The sequence below is a fragment of the Aethalodelphis obliquidens genome, unplaced genomic scaffold (assembly GCF_003676395.1).
Source record: "Aethalodelphis obliquidens isolate GAN/ISIS:26980383/991018 unplaced genomic scaffold, ASM367639v1 scaffold29, whole genome shotgun sequence".
NCBI lineage: Eukaryota > Metazoa > Chordata > Mammalia > Artiodactyla > Delphinidae > Aethalodelphis > Aethalodelphis obliquidens.
In genome coordinates this window covers 474,991-497,114 of record NW_020837973.1, presented here as the reverse complement: position 1 = coordinate 497,114, position 22,124 = coordinate 474,991, and the positions used below count along the sequence as shown (strand labels likewise).

Genomic DNA, 22,124 nt, shown 5'->3' with positions numbered 1-22,124 from the left:
CGGAAGCGCCGGCGCCGGCGGGCGGGTCACTTCCGGTCTCGGCGCCCGCTTCCGGCGCGATCCCGCAAGCTCCGCGGCGAGGCGGGCGGAGAACCAGGGCCGGGGGTCGGCGGCCACGGTGCGGCAGGACTCGCTGCTGCCCTCGGCGCCGTCGCCATGGGCAAGAAGCACAAGAAGCATAAGGCCGAGTGGCGCTCGTCGTACGAGGGTGAGGCGGCGGACGCGCTTTGTGACGCCGGGAGGGCGGACGGGCGGGCGTTCGAGGCGGCGGGGATCCCGGGGACGAGAGCGGGGGTCCGGGGCGCGCCGGCGGGGTCTCGGGGCCGCGCCTCTCAAGCGTCCGTCTAGCTCTGGCCGCATCCTGGAGAGAAGCGCTGAGCACCTCTGTGGTTCTTCGTCCGTGTTTCCCGAGGTCTTCTCCCGCCTTTCCCGCCTGTGCCCTGGTCCGGCAGCCCCTGGTCCCGGTGTCAGGGACGCCGCACGGGGACTGCTGCAGGACAGGAAGGGGGTGACCACGGGCCAGGACCTGGGGGTAGAGAATTGTGCGCCTGGGCCCCAGGCGTGGCCTGGCTTCTCCCCCCCTGACAGTGACCCAGAGATCTCCCTGCAGCCCCCCTGAGAATGTCTGTGGGCGAGAGGGAGGGAGCACCCCACCTGTCTTTGCCCCCAGCAGCATCTTTCGCTGTTGGTTTTGGCATTCCCCTGCTGTCCACCTGAGCTTAGCCGATCCCCCCACCTTCCTGGGCCTCTGTGTCCTCCCCGTGACACCCCACCCTGGGCCCACCACGCTGCCGACAGGGCAGCAGTATGCGCCTCTGAGCGCCCTGAGCACACACGGTAAAGGTCGCCTGCGTGTCCACAGACTATGCAGACAAGCCTTTGGAGAAGCCCCTGAAGCTGGTGCTCAAGGTTGGAGGAAGTGAAGTGACAGAGCTCTCAGGGTCCGGCCACGACTCCAGTTACTACGATGACAGGTCAGACCACGAGCGAGAGAGGCACAAGGAGAAGAAGAAAAAGAAAAAGAAAAAGTCGGAGAAGGAGAAGCACCTTGACGATGAAGAAAGAAGGAAGCGAAAGGTGAGCGAGGGCGGCCGAAAGCCCTGGGGGGCAGGTGGAGCAAGGGCTTCCTGGCCTCCGGAAGCGAGTGTTCTGTTTCTCGTAGGGTGTAGGGTGCGCCGTGCAGAGGTCGGTTGCTTCGGTTTTGGCTCTTTGCGCATCTTTTCTTGTCTGGCCCCTGGGGGGCGGGTCTTTGAAGGGTGGTGGCCTGGAGTAAGAAGGGGCTCTGGAAGAGGGCTTTTCTCTCTCAGCTTTCCCTGAGGAACGCGAGGTCTGTTAACAAGCACTTCATTGCTCTCGCTGCCTTGACCCTGCCTCACAGGAAGAGAAGAAGCGGAAGCGGGAAAAGGAACACTGTGACACAGAGGGAGAGGCGGACGACTTTGATCCGGGGAAGAAGGTGGAGGTGGAGCCGCCCCCCGACCGGCCTGTCCGAGCGTGCCGGACACAGCCAGGCAAGTGGCGGCGTTTTCAGAGACGTCCTGGAGCTTCGGAGCTTGTCGCTGTGAACTAGTGGTTGGCATCCGCCCTTCAGCTCTTGGGAGAAGCATAGGAAGGAAGGAACAGCATTTTCTCTCCCAGGGCCTCACACAGAGTAGCTGGATGGACCTAAAGTTCTTGCCATCCTCTCTGAACTCCTAGAGCAGGGCTTGGCCCACCACTGCTGGCCTTTTTTTTTTAAAGCCCAGGAGCTAATGAGAAGCTCATTGTGGACGGGAGGAGGCTAGTGCTGGTATCAGTTATTCAGGACATCATTCCCCCTGGGAGCTATGCTGGCTGCAGCAGAGGAAGGCTTCTGGAGTGCTCGGGACGCTCTGATTTGTGCGTGGTCGCTTCCCTCAGAGGCTGTCAGGTTGTCAGGAGGTGCTGGACTGGAGGCGGGTTTGTCCTGCAGGTGTTTCTTCCTTGGCTTGGGGTCTGGCCACCTTTGAGTTGCCGGGGTGGGGGCAGGGGAGGTACTGTGTTGCAGTGTGGGGTTGCTGCTTCCTGGCAACACCCTCTGCTGCGGGAGTCATTGCTGTAGGGAACAGGCAGGACTCAGGGCCCTTGGGCCTGCTGTGGAGCAGAGAAGGTCAGGCACAGAGCATCAGTGCCTCCGATGAACGCGCCTGAAGTTACTATGGTTACTAGTACTTGCTAGCTTAATCTGCCCAACGGCCTGTTGGAGATCATACGTTTAGCACCTGCCCCGGTGTACCTGAAAAACTCACGATCAGACGATGCTCTCTTGGACCTGTCCTGATCACTCTCAAGAGCGTCGCTCTTGGGACCCGCAGGTCTGCACTTGTGTTGCCCTTCAGCCCAGAAGTGAGCCATTTCCCCAAGGAGCCCTGGTTGCTTGGTGGAGAACAGCATTCAGAATGCCAGATCTGGGCGCTGGGTGTGGGCCTTGGGGGACAAAGCTAGGGAGGACCATTTAATACATACTCTTGCGGAAGGAAGCCTGTACCGACATCTGCGTTCACATTCCCTGAAAACCGTGTTTTTCACGCTGTGGGCCCAGAGACGTGGTTAACAATTGGAGTCCTCACAGGAACGCTCATTTTTATCCCCATTTTACAGATAAACAGAGGCGTGCCCAGAAGTTTAGGCCCGTAAACGATATCAAGTACAACGATATCGGTGCATCCAGGGTCAGCTTTTATGTCCAGAGCCTTCGTCTGCTGCTTCATACCTTGTGTGGAATGTCCCAGGCCCAGGAGTGATGGGGGCTGGAGACAGGGTGATGAGCGATGGCTCTACATCACTGTTTGAGAGGGGTGTTGGCAGTCTGAGGGGTTTAGGGGACCAGTGTTGTGGGTGCCCTTTTTCACCCTGCTGAGCTTTGCGGGATCTGCTTATTTTTTTTTTTTTTTTTTTTTTTGTGATATGCGGGCCTCTCACTGTTGTGGCCTCTCCCATCGTGGAGCGCTGGCTCAGCGGCCATGGCTCACGGGAGCAGCCGCTCCGCGGCATGTGGGATCTTCCCAGACCGGGGCACGAACCCGTGTCCCCTGCATCGGCAGGCGGACTCTCAACCATTGCGCCACCAGGGAAGCCCCCTGCTTATCTTTATATCCAGTTCTCATTTGAACCCAAAACATTGTAGAACAAGAAATAGATAAATAAGTATTACGAAATTGGAGTTTGCTTTCTGGTGAAGTGATACCAAAATCCTTTTGTTCAATTTTATTTTTTTACTTTTGAAATCGTCAGCTGAAAATGAGAGCACGCCTATTCAGCAACTACTAGAGCATTTCCTCCGCCAGCTCCAGAGGTAAAGAGCTTTTCTAAAGGGTTTGTGCTAGGGGACATCTGAGGTGTCTTCTCTTTCTGGTGTTCTTGCCTCACCCCTGCCACCTGTAAAGCAGGCCCTTCACCTTCACTGGGTAACGCTCAGTCGGGGCGGTGGGGCACTGCCATGTGGGAGCAGAGCTGGGAGGGCTCGAGAACACCTCCTTCATCTCCTCTGAGTCTGCACCGGTTGTCAGACGCCCTGATGTAGAGTCATGGCAGGAGCCGGGATGGTAGTTTTGGAATTTTCAGTGTATCCAAAATACCACAGTTTTAAAGAGCATGAATTTTATTTGTTATTTTTAAGAAACAAATCTTAAAATCTGGTTAATTGTATCAAATTTTTAACTGGGAGGGGTTTTGTTTAGAAATTTAGATTTCAGGGTTTTTCCAGTTTAAATAAAGGTGTTTGTGTTTTCAGAAAAGATCCTCATGGATTTTTTGCTTTTCCTGTCACGGATGCAATTGCTCCTGGATACTCAATGATAATAAAACACCCGATGGATTTTGGCACGATGAGAGACAAAATTGTAGCTAATGAATACAAGTCAGTCACGGAATTTAAGGTAAATTCATTTCAGCTCCTGAAGGAATTGTTAGGAGGCTCCATGTGTCTTCATGTGCAGTAGACACTGCGTACATCTTAGGTTGTTTCCAGTTCCAAGTTTTCGTGGGTGTTTCTACGTTGGGTTGACGTTTCGCCAGCATAGGGGCTGGTTGTACTTTTCTCAGTATTTTGGTCTAGAAGCTGGCCTGTATGTTGCGTGCTAGTAGACGTGTTTCTTTTTAAGTTACTGTTTTTGCATAAACGGACATGTTGGGTCAAGCGAGGATGTGTTCATTTTGGCCTGGCCCCAGAATGGGTATTTTTAGAAACATAATTTTCCTTATCTTAGTAACCGGGAGTTTAAATTTTTTAGGATAACAAATCTTCATGTCTCCTGACGACTCTGTTCCTAACTCCCTGTTTCTCAGCACTGGCTGTGAAAGGGAAAAATTGCTTATTGGCTTTCAGGTTTGGGGGAAGATCAAAACAAATGCTTGACAACATTGACAATAATGTCACTTAGAAAAAGGCTTTAGGTTTCTTAGGTTCCGTTAACTTCGGAAAAGCTTGGCTTTTCTGTTTGTATTTACTGGAGACCTTACTTACTGAAAGGGTTTGCTGACCTGCAGAAACAGCACAACAGACTAAAGGGAGGGTGGGAGAAAAGGAAAGTTTTCATAGGAAGGTCAGGCACGACTCCTGTGGGCAGGTGGTTAATAATAATCCATGTCCTAGAGGTGACCTGTCTACCTGCAGGCCCCTAATTTGGTCACTCACCCAGTGACAAAGCCAAGACGTGTCCTCCAGAGAGTGTTCTGAGCCTGTCACAGTTGGGCCTTGTGACAGAGGGACTTTATGGCCTCGGTCCCAGCCCTGGGGACACCGGCACCGTGACTTGGTAAGGACTCCAGGTGGTACATGCTGCGTTAGCAGTCGTCCATTCTGAGGTCTGACTCACCTGTGACAGGTGTACCCTAAGGAATTTGGCTAGGTGGTAAAATGCTGATATTTCCAAGCATTTACTTTTATTGTAAGTTTTTCACTAAGGCTCTTCTTTATTTTAGGGGAAAATGTTTTTCTAATCGTACTAGAGTCACTGTCCGTAGACAGAATTTTAAATCCTACGGAAAAATCCCAGAGAGAGGACATGCCCACCTCTCAGTTAATCCCTCTGCTTTTGCTTAAAAGAACTGGTTGTTGGTTTTTGTTCCTATTAATGTCTGAGTTCCTTCCAAAGAGAGGGAATAGGGTGGGTCAGGAAGGAAGCAGAGGGAACCAGCATTTTACTCCTGTGAAATGTGTGTGTCACGTTCAGAAAGAAGTTACACACTTTGGCAAGCTTCTCACTGGAATATTTTTCATACAAGTAAAGACCGATGAACAATTATGAAAATTTCTCAGAGTTTTTAAAAAGTACTCTTTAATTACTCAGCCATAAAAAAAGAATGAAATATTACCATTGGCAGCAACATGGGTAAACCTAGAGATGATCATACTTAGTGAAGTGAGTCAGAGACAAATGTTACATGACATCACTTGTGGAGTGTAAAAAATGTAACAATCTATGTACGAGACAGCAGCAGACTCACAGGCATAGAAAACAAACTACAGTTACCAAAGGGGACAGGCACGGGGGGGGAGCCTAAATTTGGACTTTGGGACTAACAGTTACAGACTATTACATATAAAAAACAGACAGGCAACCAGGATTTACTACATAGAACAGGGAACTATATGCTCAATATCTTAATAGTAGTCCATAGTGGAAAATAACCTGTGAAAGTTCATATAAATTAACAAAGGTTACTCCTTGAATTAGAGAGCCAAGTTGTCTTCCACTCTGTTTCAGCCCCTTTCGGCCTCTTGATAGAAACCTCAACTCTTTGTCGTTATCTGTGGTGTTTCAAACTTGATGCATTCTTTTTTCTTTTCAGGCAGATTTCAAACTGATGTGTGATAATGCAATGACGTACAACAGACCGGACACCGTGTACTACAAGTTAGCTAAGAAGATCCTCCACGCGGGCTTTAAGATGATGAGCAAAGTAAGGGACCCTCTAACAGCGAGCGAGGAGCCTCGGCTGTGAGCGTCCTCCTCCACGATCCTTGTGCCTAAACAGAAGCTCACAGTGACTGACATGCTTCCATCCATCCGCCCCTGGCCACGGCGTGGACCCTCTGCTCTAGGGTAGCCCCCCAGCCAGCCGCCCTCCCCACGCCCCTCTCCTGCAGGCGCTCTCTGCTCTCTGCTCCTGCCCCAGCTGCAGGGTCTCGCGAAGGGTTGGTGCAGAGTTCCGGATCTGTTGGTCTCACTGGGTCGCAGCCTGCGTTGCGGGCTTGTTTTACGTGGTTGCCTCTCTGAATCCAGACAGCCATCCCGGGCATCCCAGGTGGCTTCCCCGACCTCTCCCGTGAGCCAGGCTGCATGCGTCACGCATCTAGGACCAGTGCCTTGGGCCTGACCAGCCCATAGGTGAGGTGCATCCCCGCCAGCTCTGAGCACTCCCGGCCAATTGGCACGCCCTTTGGTGCCGCACCCCGTGGCAGCTTAGCTGTTAGGCCAGGTGGGGCTGTGGCCACCCATCCCATCCCATCGTCATGGTGCCTTGGCCGGAGGGAGAGGTAAAGTCCCTGCTGCTCTGTCCTTTCTGATTCTAGGAGCGGCTGTTAGCTTTGAAGCGCAGCATGTCGTTTATGCAGGACATGGATTTTTCTCAGCAGGCAGCTCTTTTGGGCAACGAAGATACAGCCGTCGAGGAGCCTGTTCCTGAAGTTGTGCCCGTACAAGTAGAAACTGCTAAGAAATCCAAAAGGCCGAGTAGAGAAGTCATCAGGTACAGGACTGCCCGCCGTGGGGGCCAGGGCTCTGTGGGGAGCAGGTGACGAGCTGGGCCTCGCGGGTCTGTGCAGCTGCCATGGGCAGGCTGCCTGCGTTGCTGGCGGGAGAGTTTGCTCTTTGGAAGCCGAGGGCCATGTTTGTAGCCCCCGGGCTTTCAAGGCAGCTGGGACAGGCCCTGGACCCTGTGTTCAGAGGGAGGCGACCCTTCTTCCCTGCCCACCTTGGGAATGAGGTGGCCGCGGTGGGTGCAGGGAGTGTCAGAAGACCCCGAGCCCCGGGGTCAGTTGTGAGGGGCGCGGCTCTCTGCTCTGTGACCCACACTCTCCGCGTGCCAGTGCACAGTGATTCGTCCTGGAAGAGAGTCACTGTCACCCTGACGGACCCCCGCCAGCCGGCCGGCCACACACACACTCTGTTCCAGGTGTGGTTTGGCTCTGCGGTGTCCACTGCTGACCAGTCGCTGCTGTTCCCACACTCATGCTCTGTGTGAATATTTGCTGACCCCTCACCCCCAGGACATGCCCTCCTGCGTAGGACGCGCATTGGCAACCTGGGCTTGCCCGTTGCAGGCTCTGCGCGGGTGTGCTGCTTCGGGCAGACAGCTGCGAGAGGGCGGGCTCCCCGCGCCGGTTGCTGTGAGCCTGGGCCTGAGCGAGGGCCTTCCGCAGGCTCGAGAGCCCCAGGAGGGCTCACCCCAGCCCCACAGTTCCTTGCAGGGGCTCGGCGCCTCTGCTTCTAGAGCCTTCCACTGGGAGGGGGTGGGGGGCGCCTCCCTCGGGCGCTGGCAGTCCGCTCTTCCTCTGCCTCTGCGGTCTTAGGCGCCCTGGGTCCTGGGGGGCTCTCCAGCCCAGGCTCACTGCCAGCGCCCCAGCCCTGCGTGGGATTGTCACTTTTTTACTGGCGCCTCGAGTGGCACTAACCCGTGAGGCCCCTGTTGCTCTTAAAGTGACCGAAACACGTAGCTGAAACACAAGAAACGTGGAGCATCTGCTTGGCTTGTACTTTCTCGTCTTAGCGGAAGCCTCGGAAGTAGAAGGAAGGGAGTTACAGTGCGCTCTGCGCTGCCCTGTGCCGCGCCCTGGCGTGGCATGAGGGACGGACTGTGGGGATGAGGGGTGAGTGTGCCCACGTGCGGCCCGTTGACTCCTGCCTGTTTCTGCCTCATAGCTGCATGTTCGAGCCGGAAGGAAACGCCTGCAGCCTGACCGACAGCACCGCGGAGGAGCACGTCCTGGCCTTGGTGGAGCACGCGGCCGACGAGGCCCGGGACAGGATCAACCGGCTGGTCCCCGGTGGCAAGGTAGCACTCCCGAACGGGATGGCTGTGTTTCTGCCAGGACAGTGGCACGGCCGTCACGAGCGAGAGGTTAGCCGGTCATTATGAGCATGTGGTCGGAGTCCCGCTGGTGTCCGGGCGGCGCTGTTGTCACCGGAGGGGTCAGCTCCTCGTCCCCACTGGCCGTGGTAGCCTGCTGGCCGGTCTCCCGGAGGGCAGGGGGGGACTCCAAGGGCACCTCAAGGACAGGAGGGGTGTGGTTGTGTGCGGGCCGCCTGCCCGCAGGGGCGCTAACCTCTGTCCCCGGGCCGAGGCCAAGCCGGCCAGGACTCTCCGCTGTAGGTGAATCCTTTCCCCTGTGTGCTCACGCGTCTGTGACCCAGGTGTGAGCCTGTGCGGAGGGCTCTGCCCTGCCCTCCTCTGAGCACCTTCTCTCTCAAACACAAGGTGTCCTCCCTCCGTGCATCCGATAGAAATAGCGTGAATCTCACACGCGTGCGGCTTTAAACCTCCTAGTAGTCGCGTTAGCAAGGACACAGATGAGATTAACCCTAGTGGTTAGTTTGACGTGATACGTCTAAAATTCTATTTCAACGTGCAGTCTGTGTAAAGACGTATTACAGCTTTACTTTGTATTTTTGTACTAAGTTTGGGAAACATGCGTTGGAATTTACATTTTACGTAAAGAAGTTTGAAGTGGTAACAATTTGGATGTGTCGGGTTATATGAAATACGTTACATTTTACGCCACGTGTTTCTTTTTATTTCCAACGTGCCTTCTAGAAAGTTTGAAGTTGCCCGTGTGGCTCACGTGATAGTTCTTTCTGTTGAGCTCGCTTGTCTGCACTCCTGTGGCCTTTCAGCCCTGGAGTCAACATTTCTCTAAGGAGCCCTGGTTCCCTAGCGGAGAGCGGCATCCCAGACCTAGACCTGGGCCCTGGTGGACAAAGCTTCCAGGAAGGCCCCGTCCGTCCGTACAGCCTGTACTGACGTCCGTGTTTACGTTCACTGAACACCGAGTTTTCACACGGAAACGTTCAATTCCGTGGGTCTGCTTTGCTTTTCCCCCTTACAGTTTCGCAGTTCCACCGTGAGAAACCCGACTTACGTCGCCTCTCCATCCCCCTCTACCCCGTGCCCTACTCACCCTGCTCGGACGCTGGGCCCCTCGCACACACGGACCCACACGGCAGCCTCCCCTTCCTGGGCCCTCCCGACAGCCTGTGCAGGGGCTGCTCTTGCGCGCAGGCTGGTTTTCAAACGGAGATGAGTTCCCACGGGCGTCAGAGGTGGATCTTGGGTCTCCTTGACCAGGCCCCGACCCAGCTCGCTGTGCTCGGGCCTCTGACTGCTGGAAAAGGCTGTTTCTAGGGTTCGCTCTCTGTCTTCAAAGCTCCTGTTTGGAGCCCGTCCCAGAAGTTCTGCGATCGCACACGTGTGCACGTGGCCTTTGTTCACAGGGAAACGAGTAACTTCGTGGCCTTTTAGGATTCAGGCCGCCCTCGGAGGCCTCTGTTCTGTTGGTGTCTCGGTGGAGCCCTGGGCCAGGGGGCCGGGGCCATCCGGAGAGCGGGCGCTCAGGCGTGCTTCCTTGCAGATGGGCTACCTGAAGAAGAACGGGGACGGGAGCCTGCTCTACAGCGTGGTCAACACGGCCGAGCCGGACGCAGACGGTGAGCGGCTCACACGCGCTTCCCTCACCTCTGTCCCGTTCGGTGACCTTGCACCTCACGGCCTGCCCGAGATGCCCCTTTTCCCTGGTCACGACGCTGTGGTGAAGTGTAGATAAAGGCGTGTCCAGTCTCCCACACAGCGGGACGCAAATGTGGTCAGTGGACCGCGGGCGGCCGTCCAGTGGGGCCGGAGATGCTGGTCAGACCTTTCGGACCAAGGGCCCCAAGCGCTTGGGGTCGCGCTCCCCAAAGCTGCAGCAAGGCCCTGGGAGCTGGGTTTGCTTCACAGCCCAGCTGAGGCTCCTCTGTTGGAACCGGGGCACTGAGCTCTGCCTGCCCTCGAGGCTAGAACGAGGCAGGCGTCTGCCCCACACGACCTGCCTGGCAGCTGCATCAGGGAAGCTTTCGAAGGAGGCAGGAGCTTCCTTGAAGGGAGGGTCCATCCAACCTGTACGGCCACGGCTGTGGTCTTTAAAGTACTTTTACACTTTTCCATCTTCTGGAAAAGTATTTCAAAGGCTTGTCACACACACACAGCAGGTGAAACACCCCCCTTGTTCTCACCTGCGTGGATGTGGGACGGCTCTCACGGCCCAGCGTGCCCCTCGGTGCTTCCCCGCCACCGCCAAGATGAGCAGGGTCACTCGGTGTCCTCTGATGGATGAGGGGGACAGGCGCTGGCCACTGCTTTTGACCTTCAGTTGGAGTGAATCATAACGTTCTCGTTAGAAGAGAACAGGCGAGCTGGTCAACACTTAGCAAGAGAACATGAGAGGGAGGTTCAGATTGGGGATTTGAAGGGTCCTGCTCAGGTCACGTGAGCAACTTGAAGGGCGAATTCAGCGTAGGAATTGCCCTCAGGCTGCTCTGTTGCTCTTGTGACACGTGGCCCGAGGTCTCTCGGAGGTGGTGAGCGGTACTGTGGGTTTGGGAAGGTTATGTTGCCCTGTGGTGGGCAGACCGCTGGCCTGTCGTCATGAGAGCTGGGGCACTAAGGTGAGATCACGGTGCAGCTGAGACGAGAGAAAGGCAGCCAGCTTGGTAGATCGGCTGTAGATGGGCACGGGGAGCCCCCGGGCCCGCCCTCCTGCGTGCACCCATCACTGCCTGGGGCTGGGGGCTCCGGGGTCACCTGCTCACGGCCCTGGTGCCCTTGCAGAGGAGGAGACGCACCCGGTGGACCTGAGCGCGCTGTCCAGCAAGCTGCTGCCCGGCTTCACCGCGCTGGGCTTCAGGGAGGAGCGGAGGAGCAGAGGTGAGCACCCCAGGGGCCCCGGCTCACCGTGTGGGCGCCACGTCCGGGCCTGGTTTGGAACCTCATCTTACAGGTCAGGTCCCGGGAAGTGCTGGGAATCAGGAGCCCACCGGGCAGGTGGGCAGGTGCCGCCTCTGCCACTGGGGGGCGGGGCCTGCACGTGGCAGCCGCCTGTGTGTGTGGTTTACGTTTCCTCCAACAAGCTGTCACGCTCCATCTGTTGGAGGGCTCGCGAGACTGCCTGCAGCGGGGACCCTGCGCGAAGGGCGGGAGGACGCGTGGGCCTCACGCTGGGCTCCCTGGCTTGTGCGGCTCCTGCCTGACCTCCCCGTCCTCGGAGGACGCGGCGTGGGCGTGGCGAGGCGCAGCGGCGGTGGCGGCGCAGGGTCGCGGGGCGTGGCCCGCGTGTGCCCGCAGCCTTGACGACGCCCTGCCCCGCCCCCCCAGTCACCTTCCTGTCCGGTGCCAGTACTGCCCTGTCCACGCACAACAACTCAGTGTTCGGCGACTTGAAGTGCGACGAGGTGGAGCTGCTGTACTCGGCCTACGGAGACGAGACGGGTGTGCAGTGCGCGCTGAGGTGGGCGGCGGCGCGGCCCTTGCGGGCAGGGCTGGACTGGGGGCCGGGTTGTTTCCAGTAGACCTCCGCGGCCACCGCAGGCGGCCCTCAAGCTCGGGTCACTCGCTTGGTCGGGATTTGGAGGTGATGACGGTCCAGGCCGGAGCCACGGGAGCCCGTGTGTGGGACGGCCGTGCGCCGTCACGGGGAGCCGGGGTCGCGGCTGTCCTAAAGAGGGTCTCGTGGCTGCGCGACGGCTCCGGCCGCCAGAACAAAGCGGCTCGCACAGCACACACTCACGGTCTCCAGTCCTGGAGGCGGGAAGCCGAGGTGCAGGTGCGGGCAGGGCAGCTCCTCCCGGGGCCTCTCGCCGGCGTGCAGACAGCCGTCCCCCGCACCCTCCCCCGGCTTCCCTCTGCGCATCTGCGTCCTGAGCTCCCTTCCTCTGGGGACACCAAGGTTAGGCCCCCCCCAAAGACCTGGTTTTAACTTAATCACCTTCAAATTTTAAAGGCCGCATCTCAAAATAGTCACGTTCTGGGGTACAGGGGCTCAGGGCCTCAACGTGTGAGTTTTGGGAACGCGGTTCAGCCCCAGCTGTGATTAAAATTAGGGATAGAGTATTGCATTTCTATAGGGCTGTTTTCGTATTTTTTGTTTTCTGAGACAAAGTAAAAGTGGATCATTCTTTTAGAATTTTTGTGGCTTTCTATGGGGAAAGTAGCGATTTTGCTAGTCTCTGAGAAATAGAGTCTTCCCATATCAGATCTTTGTTTTATTCCAAAGAGAATATGGAATATCTTTGAAGAGCACACAACAAGAAATCAGTTAGCTCCTAACACAGTAAATGAATTCCTAACCCTGATTTTTGTGCGGAAACAGAAGTGAAGGTGAAGAAGCAAGGAGGAAGCTGCAGGTGGGAGGCTCGTGTCCCGAGTGGTTGGCCCTCTCCTCGGCTCAGCTCTGGGGGGACCACTCCCCATGGTTCAGGCAGCAAGTGCAGCCGGCACGAGCTCGCCCCCACGAGCTCAATATATGACCTTCCACGAGCTCCTGGACGGCCTACGGATCCCGGGCCGCCTGAACAGCCCAGGAAGCAGGCCGCGCCCTTCGCGGTGCCAGCACCCCTTCTCCCCCGGGAGAGCTGCTGCTCGGCCCTGCTCCCCACCCCAAGGCTCCTGGTGGAGACCCTCCGGGCTCGCGGCCCTCCCTGCCCCACGTGAGGGCCTTTGCAGTCCGGGGCCCCTGCTGGGACTTGGCCTGGCTCTGCGGCTTGGGCTGTGGGTTCTGTTCCCGGCCTCCTTTCCAAATTTGCTGTTTCGTCTTGTTTTGGATTTTCAAGCATTCACACGGTCCAGAGATCAAAATGACACTCAGGGTGCACGTGGGGAGTCTTGCTCCCGTACCTGCCGCCCCGCTCCCCAGCGTGGAGCCCTCCGCAGCACGCTCTCCTCAGTCTCCCTGTGTTTCTAACTCCAAAACGCGCAGTTAGGAGTGTGCTGCTTTTGTGAGAGCTAGCGTGAGCTGCATCGGGATGCGGAGACGTGTTCTTCACTTTGCTCTTTAACTCTTCTGGGTCCCGGGCCGCTCTGATGAAGACTGTTCTCCACTCCCCAAGCCGCTGCACCTGGAGGGCTGTAGCGCTCAGCGAGAGCCTGTCCTGTGGGGGCGTGTCTGAGGGGCGTGCAGCCAGGATGGGGCGTGGGCACGGAGGGCGGCTTCCAGCCTGTTTTCTCGCGGCCCTTCCCAGCCTGCAGGAGTTTGTGAAGGATGCCGGGAGCTACAGCAAGAAGCTGGTGGATGACCTCCTGGACCAGATCACGGGCGGGGACCACTCACGGATGCTCTTCCAGCTGAGGCAGGTGGGTGCGCTGGGCCACTCCTGTGCCCGCCAGACTGGGCGCTAGGGGATGTGCTGTTTTTAGGTGGTCGGTGGCTGTTTCTCCCTCACTGGTTATTATTTATTCTTTGTTTTTACTTTAGTCAATTATCTTTCAGAGAAACTTACAGAGTTCCTCTCTGTCTGGCACGTATTCTCCATCACTCTCTAGACCTACATTTCTTTCATCTGCTGTCACTTTCCTTCGTCCTGAAAACTTTCCTTTGAAGTTTCTTAAAGGACAGATTTGCTGGCTGCGAATTTACTCAGCTTTTTCTTTATCTGAAAAGTGTCTTCATTTTCCTTCGTTTTTGAAAGTCACCTTCCCGGTGTGGAATTATAGGGTGACATTTTAGCCTCTACTTAAAATGGTCGCTTACTCACTTTGTTTCTGAGGAAGTGTCTGCAGTCATTTTTATCTTTGTTTTCCGTTTTTAATGTGTCTTTTTTTGGTCAAGATCAAGGATTGGCAAATTTGGGCCCATAAGCTAATAATGTTTTTTACAGTTTTTGAAGATTTAAAAGAAAAAAAGAAAAACGTGCTACAGACCGTGCGTGACCACAAAGCTTCAGATATTTGCTCTCCGGCCATTTGGAGAAAAAGTGCTGCCTGTTGCTCTAGATACTTGAAAATTATAGTTTCTATAACTGACTTACATCCGTTTACTTTTGGTGTTTTTTCATGTGCTTTTCTTGTCTTTATTCTGCTTAACATTTGGTGAGTTTCTTGGGCTTCTCGGTGTATAGTTTTCATCAAACTTGGAATATTTTCAGCCTTTATTCTTCAAATATCTTTTTTCTTTTTTGTGTGTGAAGTCTAGATTGTGCTTTTATTTCTTTATCATTTTTTTATTCAAGTATAGTTGATGTGCAATGTTATGTAAGTTTCAGGTATACAATATAGCGATTCACAATTTTTAAAGTTTATATTCCATGTCTAGTTATTATAAAGTATTGGCTCTGTTCCCCGTGTTGCACAGTACATCCTTGTAGCTTATTTGTGCAGAGTAGTTTGTACCTCTTACTCCCCTATCTTGCCCCTCCCCCCTCCATCTCCCCACTGGTTACCACTAGTTTGTTCTCTGTATCTGTGAGTCTGCTTCTTTTTTGTTGTATTCACTGGTTTGTTGTGTTTTCTAGGTTACAAATATAAGTGATAACACACAGTATTTGTGTTTCTTTGACTTATCTCACGTAGCATAAAATCCTCCAAGTCCATCCATGTTATTGCCAGTCGTAAAATTTCGTTCTACGTTATGGCTAAATCGTACTTCGTTGTATGTATATGTGTGTATGTGTGTGTGTGGATATATATATATCTATATATACACACACACACACGCACGCACCCACACACACCACATCTTTTTTATCCATTCATCTGTTGATGGACACGTAGGTTGCTTCCATGTCTTGGCACACATAAGTAACCTTCTATGAACATTGGAGTGCACGTATCTTTTCGAATTTGTATACATTTTGGATCTATACCCAGAAGTGGAATTGCTGGATCACGTGGTAGTTCTGTTTTTAGTTTTCTTGAGAAATCTCCATACTGTTTTTCCATAGTGGCTGCACCAATGTACATTGCCACCAACAGTGTGGGAGGGTTCCCTTTTCTCCACGCCCTCTCCAGCATTTGTTATTTGATGACAGCCGCTCTGACAGGTGTGAGGTGATCTCATTTTGGTTTTGATTTGCATTTCCCTGATGATTAGCGACGTTGAGCATCTTTTCATGTGCCTGTTGGCCATCTGTAAGTCTTCTTTGGAGAAATGTCTGTTTAATTCTTCTGCCCATTTTTTAATTGGGTGGGTTGTTTTTCTGATGTTGAATTGTGTGAGCTATTTATGTATTTGGGATATTAATCCTTATTGGTCATATCATTTGCAAATATTTTCTTCCATTCAGTAGGTTGTCTTTTTGTTTTGTTTATAGTTTCCTTTGCTGTGCAAAAGCTTTTAAGTTTAATTAGGTCTCATTTGTTTATTTTTGCTTTTATTTTCTTTGCTTTAGGAGACAGATCCAAAAACAAAACTATTGCTACGATTTATATCAATGTTCTGCTTATGTTTTTTTCTAGGAGTTTTATGGTTTCTGGTCTTACACTTAGGTCTTTAATTCATTTTGAGTTTATTTTTGTATGTGGTGTTAGGTGGTGTTCTGATTTCATTCTTCTACATGTAGCTGTCCAGTTGTCCCAGCACCACTTGTTGCACAGACTGTCCTTTCTTGCATTGGAAGAAGTAATATGGTTAAAACGGCCATGCTATCCAAGGCAGTCCACAGATTCAGTGCAATCCCTATCAAAATACCAGTGGCATTTTTCACAAAACTGGAACAAATAATTTTAAAATTGATATGGAAACACGAAAGACCCCGAATAGCCAAAGCAATCTTGAGACAGAATAGCTGGAGGTATCACACTCCCAGTCTTTAGACTGTACTACAAAGATAGAGTAATCAAAACAGTGTGGTATTGGCACAAAAACAGACACACAGATCAGTGGAACAGAATAGAGAGCCCAGAAATAAACTCACCCACTTATGGCCAATTTATGACAGAGAAGGCAAGAACAGTTTGATCAATTTTCTGAATGAACTGTGTTCAGAGTGGCATAATTTTAGATGTGCCAAAGCATAAATAACATCCAATAATGAAATATATACGTCAGCAGAAGTTTATGTGAGGAAACAGATGTTAAAGTGACGGCAGTATTTATTTTTCTGCTTAAGAGTTGTGAAGCTTTTAACACAAGCGAGTCTCAGAAACATCATCTTGAGCAAAAGATCGCGGATGGAGGGCGTGCAGGCTGAGGGACTTTCTAGGTTCATCCACAGAACTAGGGTGGTTTCACACAGTGCTTCTGCCAGGTCACAGGACACGGCTCAGTGCAACCTTTGTGCTTGGTCAGAGTGGTGGTCACAGGGGTGGTCAAGTGTGCGCCCTCGCCTGGCGCTGAGCAGGCCAGAGAGAAGGGTGCCTGGCCTGTGGCCCCATCCCTGCGAGGGCGGTGGTACCACAGGCGTCGTGCTCTGTCGGGATCCAGCTGGTCTCTGGATCTCTCTACCTCCTGGGTTAAACCGTTTTCCAGGTTAAACCGTTGGCTGTTTTTCCAACGTCTGACTTTCCTCTTTGGTGTTCTGCCCCCAGGGATGCAGACGCAGGTTGGGGTGCTCTCCTTGGTGTCCACCTCACCCCAGGGTGGTCTCGTGAGCCGGGCCGCACGGGCCGTGTGGTTCACAGTGCAGCACGACCCCACGAGGGCCAGCTCGGAGCAGCGGATGAGCCGCGTCCACCTCATGCGTGGGCGACTGGATGAGTGGTTCTGTGTAAAACTGTCGTGGAACACTGGTTCTTGTCTCTTTTGCTTTGCAGAGGAGAAGCGTTCCGACGAAGCCTCTGGATGAAGTAAAGGTGCGTCTCGTGGACAAGTTAGTAGAAACCTAATTGTTTGGGTTCCCATGAGGACAGTTGTGTTTGGCCTTTGAAGTGGTTGAGATATTTTATTTAGAAACTGGCTGCGTTGCTGATGAGGAATCTTAAGTGGTGGTCCCCCCATCCCGACTGTGATGACTGGACTGAGGGTGTGGGCACAGCACATTCCTCCAAATTGGACAGAGGGATTCACGGGCTGGAGGGGCGGCCCGCAGGGTGAGCAGGGGTCTTCCGGTCCTCCCAGAAGGTGGGCTCGCCGGCGGACACGTGCTGTCAGCTGGGGCGTCCTGGGGCCTCGCCAGCGCCGGGGCGGGCACTCTCTGAGGAAACGCTCCGCTGCGGTCCGGCCATGGTTTCCTCATCCTGCCCTGGGGTGACTTGGAGCACTTGTGGCCCCCAGCTTTGCACACGGCCATGTGGGCAGAGATGCCAGGACTCTGGGCAGGGTGTGGGGGCCTGGACTCCAGGGGTCACCTGGCCTTGGTGACCGGGGGGCCCACCCAGGGCAGAGCGTCAGGTGCCTGTCAGGTGGGGGCCCTTGGATGGGCAGAATTGGAGAAGGTGCCAAGGGCATCTCCCCTGGGTGCACGGGGCAGCCAGGGTTCTGCTCGGGTCTCCGTCTGGGTTACACAGACACGTGTGGGTGCCGGCCTCACACAGTCTGCGAGGAGCTGGGATGGGCTGCAGGCTGCCTTGGGCAGGGACCCGGCCGCTCTGGCCCGCAGCAGGGCCTCCATGGGTCAGCCCAGAGAAGGAAAGAGAGTGCGCTGCTCTGGAATCTGCCGCGTTATCTGTGAAGTTCCTGGAAGGTAGCCTGGCCCTTCAGGTCTTGGGTCTCTCTCAGGTCCCCTCAGCGCCTGTAGGTCCCCAGAGACCAGCCGCCTTCATCGCTGGTCCAGGTACAGGCATCCACTGGGAGCTCACCCCTGGGCTGCGGTGTGGGCTCTTCGGGTGGACACGACGCGACAGGCCTGGCCTCCCCGTGGCTGGCAGGCCGTTACATCCGTGTCAGCTGCCTCTCCTTTCCTGTTTCACATCGCTTGTCTCCTGCAGGCGGGGGACCCTCTCGGGGATGGTGGCCCCGCCCTGGACTTCATGGCCATGAAGTCCTACTCGGACGTCTCTCTGGACATCTCCGTGCTCGGCTGTCTGGGTAGGTTGTGCCGGGCACCTCCCTGCGGGCAGGGTGGCTCGGCCCTGCCCATTGGCCGCACGATGAAGACCCCCATCCTCAGGACCCCCCAGGTGACTCCAGATGGGGCCCGCCTTGGGAATCGTCTGCTGGGGTCCCGCCCCCGGTTAGTGCAGTGGTGCGCTCCCTACCGTCGTCCACGTGTGCCCACTGGGCTGGCCCCGTCGGGGAAGATGCCTCTGTGCTCCCCTCGGCTCTTGTGTGCCGATGAGGCCCTCCCAGCCTCTCGTGGCCAGTGGTTTTCATGGTGCGTCTCCTCCCCTCCCCCTTCAGACCTGCTGGACGTACTGTGCGTCCCCTCAGTGGTCTCGCCAGGGCAGTTCCCCCAGGGGACCTGTGGCAGCCTCTGGAGACGTCTTTGGCCTCACACTTGGGACCTGGTGCTTCTGGCCTCAAGTAGACAGAGGCCAGAGGTGCTGCTGACCGCCCTGGAGCCCCAGAAGAGCCCCAGCAGGAATGGCCTGGCCTGCGGCTGGGGGCTGGGTCCGCGCCCCGCCTGCTGTTGGAAGTGGACCTCGTCACCCCGTCGTGAAGGGTGTCAGGCAGCCTCGCTCCGTCACGCAGCCTGGCAGGCCCTGCTTCTGGTTGAAGCGCGTCAGACCCTTGGTGTTCAGCGCGGTTGTGGATAGGACTGCGCTCCAGCCTGCCGTCTGGCTGTGTGCTGGTTTCCCAGCGGTTCAGGGGTCCCCAGGACCACCCCCAGGTGTGATTCCTTAGGACCCCAGGACTCGGAGGGGCCTGGGGGGGTGTTGCTGCGGGAGACCCGGCCCCAGCTGCCAGCGCGCTCCCCACGAGCCCCCAGCCGGAGCTGTGACGACCGGCACCCTCTGCCTGGCCCAGCCCCGGCCCCAGACTCCCAGCAGGAAGGCGGGGGCCCAGGACAAAGCACACCGTGGCCCAGACGGTCTGGCACGGCGCCCCCTCGGTCACTCAGGCGGTGGGAGCCAGCCAGGGGCCGGTCTGGCTTCTGACAACTGTTCTCTTTCCTCTCGCGGAGTCCAAGGCTTTCTCCACTTTACCTGGTTGTGGTAGTTTGGTCACAGCAGCCCTGGTTGGTTCTCCTTTAGGTTTATTCTTCACGGGTTGCGTTTCGTCGTTGGGCCTGGGGGTTTGGAGCTGAATGTGGGGAGTCTGGCTGTAGTTCTCCAGCACCCTCCTGAGCCCGACTCTGCCCACCGGCCTTTGGTCTGCTCTCTGCTTGGTTTCGGGCCGTGGCGGGCGGAGTCCTGGGGGCGCTGGGCGCCCTTCTGCTGACCTGTCAGTCTCCTGGGCTCGCCGTAGCTGCCATTCTTTTCACCCCCAGGAGCTCCACCGACTTTTCCTGCGTCGTCCCCCTCTTGCCTCCGGTCACGTGTCCTTTGCCTTTGGAACACGCGGTGCGTGTTCCTAATCTCTGTCCCCGCATCTCACTCGCAGGGCTCTCCCCCGGTGGGGCTGCGTGTCCGTTTCTCTGCCTGCATGGGCGTGGCTGGTGGGATGCGCTGGATATAGTCGGCGACTTTGCACGTGCCGGGCGCTGTTCCGATGGTCGTTAGGCAGCTTGGAGCGTCGGGCCCTGTCTGGGTTTTTCTTAGGCCGTCTTAGGGTACAGAGCCAGGTCAGTGCAGGGCGGACGTGGTCCCACCATTAGGCCGCGCCCTTCGGGGGGCTTGGGCCGCAGGTGACCACAGCATGTGTGCGGCTCTTGACCCCCCAAGAGGCCACCCTCACACTGGCGCAGGGCAGGCTCAGCCAGGCGTTTGTCGTCCTTGGTGCGTGTGGTGACGTGGCTGCGGGTGGACGGGCTGACCGGCCTCCACATCCCATCGTCCCGTGTGTGCAGGGAAAGTGAAGAAGGAGCTGGACCACGACGACAGCCACCTGAGCCTGGACGAGACCACGAAGCTCCTTCAGGACCTGCAGGAGGCGCAGGCAGAGCGTGGGGGCTCCCGGCCGTCCTCCAACCTCAGCTCCCTGTCCAACGCCTCTGACAGGGACCAGCGCCACCTGGGTGAGGCCGCCTCGTGCAGAGTGGCGTGGGCCGCAGCCGGGAGGGCCCTGGCCCCTGGGGTTCCCGGGCCAGGCGGCTGCACTGAGGTGAAGGCTTTGGGTGGGACTCAGTCTAGGGATCTGGGGGCTTGGCCGGAAGGTGCTGCAGGTCCTGTGTCAGGAGGAGCCTCCAGCCGTGGACCTGCCAGCCTCCAGAGTGAGGGATTGGGAACGTTGCTTTCTTTCTGCTGTTCCTACTTGTGGTCCTGAAGCCCCGTGTGGACAAGTGTGTTCCTGCAGGACCCTCGTGTGGGGAGAGCACAGGACCTTGCCTGGCCTGGGAGTCCCCTGGTGAACCAGTGAGGGTGGGTGGGTGTGTCGGGGCCCCGCCCGGACAGTGCGTCTCCTGGCCGCTTGAACGTGCTAGATGAGTCCTCACCCTGCTGTTGCAGTTCCCAGATACCGACACTGAGTTACTCTTTCAGTGTAACAGAGCTTGGCGTTCGGGGGAGGGGGCGATGAGTGATCACCTGTAGAGGTTTGGCTAAAACTGTCTTAAGGACCAGCATTTTGGTCCCGTTAACCTTGTGATAAAGGCATGTGAAGGAGGTTCCAGGTGACCCTGGGGCAGCTCCAGATATGAGGGCCCCGAGGTCCTGGTGGACTCAGGGTGACACTGGGGCTCCTCCGGAGCGTGGGATTGTCTGAGGCCCCCGGCCGAGGAGCCTTCCTTCCTGCAGAAGCAGCAGCCCTGCTGCGTGGAGGCTCGGGGCCCCCTTTCTGGGGCCATCGGGCGGCCCATCCCTGGGAGCCACGGCTCGGGGCTGAGGCCCGGGCTCAGCTGGCTGCAGCCACGCGGACGTTCGTGTCCAGCACACGTGCATTTGTAGCTTTTAAAGTTGTCCCGTGGAGCAGCAATGCCCCTGAAGGAGGGTCGTGAGCTGCGTGCGTGTGGCAGACCCTGGGGTGACACGTCCCTTCTCTCCCGTGATTGCAGGAAGCCCTTCTCGCCTCAGTGCTGGGGAGCAGCCCGAGGGGACCCACGACCCGTACGAGTTTCTTCAGTCCCCAGAGCCCGCAGCCTCCACAAAGAGCTAGCCCCGTAGGTGGCCTTTGGTTGTTTCTTATTTTGTAAGCTTTTATTTGCATGTACAGTTTTTGTCATGAGACGAAGACTTTCATTTTGTCCCCTTTGGCGTGCGGGAAGCAGCCCCGGGAGGTGGTGACTCGTCTGTTGTCATGTTAGCCGCGCTGGGACGCAGCGTTTCTGTGAGTGGTCCTGTGCGTCCTGAAGAGTTGGAGATCACTCGTAAAGGGTGTGTGACCAGATGCCGGGCAGCTGCTGTGGTCTGTCTCTGAGCTTCTCGGTGGCGGTGAAGTCCTCCTCTGTGCCTGTGTGGACGCACCTGTCTGCCCCGCGTCCTCTGGGAGAAGCCCTTGGGAGGCAGACGTGGGTGCGTCTGTCTCTGTTCCCTGCGGCATCCTACACGTTCCCGCCCCGCCCGTGCCCCACGTCCCCACGTTTCCCAGGCGGGTCACGGCGGGGGCCGCGTCGGGGTTGGGAGTGAGGGCAGCGTCCCCGTTCTCTGAGCCTTGTGCTGAGAGGGGCGCCCCCTGCTGACAGCTGGCCTGTCCTGCTGGCCGTGGCGCAGGGTTAAGTGTCCGAAAACGCTCTTTGTTCTGGATGTGTTTACTGGAAGCCTGTTTGTATTTGCAGAATGTAAATACAGGTCTTAATAAAAAGATACACAAAGAGTGTCATCACGCGTAGTTACTTACAGCACTGCTAGGTGTCCCCTTTTGCGTGACTTAGTCAAAACCCTTGTCACGCGAGCTGGATGGCATCCCTTCTTCCTAGCCCCGTCTCCTGCGGTCTGCTCCGCATCTGGCCCGGTTCTTGGCCCCGCAATGACGTCCGGGGTCACGCCTATCCCCGCACAGTTTCCCATTCTGTTCCCTCGCCGTGAAACATAAAGCCGGAGCCTCCGTTACCTCCCGGGGCAGGGTCAGTCCTGGGAGAGGCGTGTGGCCGAGAGGCCAGGGAGCAGGGCTGGCTGCCTCGCTGTCTGGACAGACGAGGATCCCCGTGAGCACCGGGGAAAGGGGAGACAAGGCATCTCACAGGCGAAGCGTCAGGAGCAGCTGTGGCTGCTGTGAGCAGATGAGT

At 56.2% G+C, this 22,124-nt stretch overlaps 1 protein-coding gene across 7 annotated transcripts; it reads left to right on the top strand.

The window, feature by feature from the left end:
* The first annotated feature begins 37 nt into the window (after positions 1 to 37).
* Positions 38 to 21,718, top strand: BRD9 (bromodomain containing 9). 7 transcript variants are annotated; one of them, XM_027125421.1, is made up of 17 exons: positions 38 to 208; positions 863 to 1,077; positions 1,379 to 1,511; positions 3,253 to 3,313; positions 3,752 to 3,896; positions 5,812 to 5,922; positions 6,536 to 6,711; positions 7,884 to 8,016; positions 9,590 to 9,665; positions 10,825 to 10,920; positions 11,368 to 11,500; positions 13,230 to 13,341; positions 16,738 to 16,776; positions 17,851 to 17,950; positions 19,812 to 19,979; positions 20,955 to 21,059; positions 21,168 to 21,718. In XM_027125421.1, exons 1-16 carry the CDS (start codon positions 157 to 159, stop codon positions 21,053 to 21,055), a joined length of 1,851 nt encoding a protein of 616 aa, XP_026981222.1. In that variant the 5' UTR covers positions 38 to 156; the 3' UTR covers positions 21,056 to 21,059; positions 21,168 to 21,718. The 7 variants fall into 7 exon arrangements, with proteins under 7 accessions (XP_026981222.1, XP_026981221.1, XP_026981225.1 ...); XM_027125420.1 differs by having other exon boundaries at positions 20,955 to 21,063; positions 21,165 to 21,718; XM_027125423.1 differs by having other exon boundaries at positions 39 to 208; positions 6,599 to 6,711; positions 20,955 to 21,063; positions 21,165 to 21,718.
* The last annotated feature ends 406 nt before the right edge of the window (positions 21,719 to 22,124 follow it).